The sequence below is a fragment of the Otolemur garnettii genome, unplaced genomic scaffold (assembly GCF_000181295.1).
Source record: "Otolemur garnettii isolate 467f Iridium unplaced genomic scaffold, OtoGar3 scaffold00111, whole genome shotgun sequence".
Taxonomy (NCBI): domain Eukaryota; kingdom Metazoa; phylum Chordata; class Mammalia; order Primates; family Galagidae; genus Otolemur; species Otolemur garnettii.
In genome coordinates this window covers 6,630,389-6,632,697 of record NW_003852506.1, presented here as the reverse complement: position 1 = coordinate 6,632,697, position 2,309 = coordinate 6,630,389, and the positions used below count along the sequence as shown (strand labels likewise).

At 41.4% G+C, this 2,309-nt stretch overlaps 1 protein-coding gene across 1 annotated transcript in view; it reads left to right on the top strand.

The window, feature by feature from the left end:
* The window catches only part of N6AMT1 (N-6 adenine-specific DNA methyltransferase 1), a 17,158-nt gene that overhangs the window by 12,190 nt on the left and 2,659 nt on the right, over positions 1–2,309 (top strand). Inside the window, exon 4 of the mRNA XM_003797093.3 lies at positions 1,973–2,114. Coding sequence (XP_003797141.1) covers positions 1,973–2,114 — 142 coding nt within the window. The remainder of the gene's footprint in view (positions 1–1,972; positions 2,115–2,309) is intronic.

Below are 2,309 nucleotides of genomic sequence, written 5' to 3'. Positions count from 1 at the left end.
GGTCTGTGTTTCATACTTTAAAGGACATGGAAGAGAGCCAGATGAATTGAGACATTCTGAAATTTTGTCTGTGCAGTGACCTCTCATAATACAAGCACTTCTGATTCTACTATCTTAAGTGTGAAAGCTACTCTTGTCTCTCAGTTTAAGCATTGTATTTATAGTAACAACCATTAGCGAACCTCTACTGTGTGCAAGACGGTGTTCTGAAAACTTTAAGTATACTTCGTTTATTCTTAACAGTGGATAAAAATACTATATCAATTATGGGGCGGTGCCTGTGGCTCAGGGGGTAGGGTGTTGGCCCCATATACTGAGGGTGGCGAGTTTGAACCCAGCCCTGGCCAAACAGCAACAATAACAACAAAAATAGCCGGGCATTGTGGCAGGCACCTGTAGTCCCAGCTACTCAGGAGGCTGAGGCAAGAGAATCACCTAAGCACAAAAGCTGGGGGTTACTGTGAGCTGTGATATCACAGTACTCTACCAACAGTGACAAAGTGAGACTGTCTCTAAAAAAAAAAAATATTTTAGTTTTCTAATTGTATACAACTATTATTTTTCTAGTTTTACAGATAAGGGAGGAAACTAATTCACAGATTTCCTTTTTTAGTAAAATAATTGTACTTACTTTGGAGCATTCAGAATGTCATCAGAGCAGCTGCAACTTTTTTTTGCAATTACAGAGTGGTATTCAGTTAACAGAACAACAATTATTTCGTACAAGCTGCATCAGAGACAACTGAAGATGAAAAAACTGCCACCCCCATACATAACTAATTTGTGCTGTGCACCGACAAGAACCTGCCTTAAATTCCCATGCCAATTTACAACCCCCATATGTACCAGGCAAGGTTAGTGGCTACTGAAAATACCACCAGGACAGGGCTTTCTAAAGACACATTCGGTAGTGTGTTAACTACATAAAGAAAGACACTGTACAGTTTAAAACAAATCTTACACAGCCTTACAGTTCAGTTTTTTTCTTTAAAAAGAGTGAGTTGTGTACAGGGGGGTTAAATGCTTTATAGACAAGAAAAAAAAACTGCGCTAGAACCAACTTATCATCATCTTCTTCCTCTTCATCCTCCTCTCCATCCTCTTCATTATCCTCACCTTCCTCCTCTTCCTTCTTTTTCTTGCTTTTTTCAGCCTTGATGACTCCCTTTTTTGCTGCATCGGTCTGCAGCAATATCCTTTTCGTATTTTTCCTTCAGCTTTGCAGCCTTCTTTTCCTCAGGCTGCTTGTCACCCCCAGCAGTGTAATTCCCCATCTCTCCCAGCTTCTTTGCAACATCACCAATGGATAGGCCGGGGTGTTCTCCTTTGGTTTTGGGGCAATACTCAGAACAGAACAAGAAAAGGGCCAAAGGAGGCCTCTTGGGTGCACTGGGATCCTTGAACTTCATTTTGGTTTCCCCTTTAGGAGGGATATAGGTTTTCATTTCTCTTTCATAATGGGCCTTGTCCACTCAAATTTTCCATATCTTCAAATTCCACCTCTTCCACCTCTCTGAGCACTTCTTAGAAAACTCTGAGAAGTTGACTGAAGCACCCGGGTGCTCCTTGTGCTCCTCCCGATGAGTTTGCACAAAGAATGCATGTGATGACATTTTGCCTCTCGGCTTCTTAGGATCTCCTTTGCCACGTTTAGTTATTTTTCCTCAGTAAGGCACAGAGTTGCCCAGTGCCCATCCGGCTCTCCCTTGCCCTGGCGCTGTCTCTGTGGAGCTCAATGTACTGCAATGGCTGTCTAATTCACAGAGATTATTAATTTACCCAAGGTCACATAAACAAGGAAACTGGAACTGAGAGTTAATTTTACTGCCTTTTTTGTCAGTGAAATGTCAAATATATACTAGTTTATGCTATCATTTGTCGAAAGGGTTTATATTTATATATATAAAAAGATTCAGTTTATGATCTAATGAAACTTGACTTAACAGCAAACAGTCTTTCCAATTGGTCACAGGTAGGAAGTCAAGGAATAGCGGCAGCCTGGGCTGGTGGCAGAAACGGGCGAGAAGTCATGGACAGATTCTTCCCAGTGGCTTCAGATCTCCTTTCACCGAGAGGATTATTCTATTTAGTTACCATTAAAGAAAACAACCCAGGTAATACAGACCAGTTTATCATTTAATCATTTACTTTGCTGAGATCAAAAGTTAATAACATAAAAAACTATAAGATAGGCTTGGTACCTGTGGCTCAAGCAGCTAAGGCACTAGCCACATAGACCTGAGCTAGCGAGTTTGAATCCAGCCCTGGCCCACCTAACAACAACAGCTGCAACTAAAAAATAGCCGGGC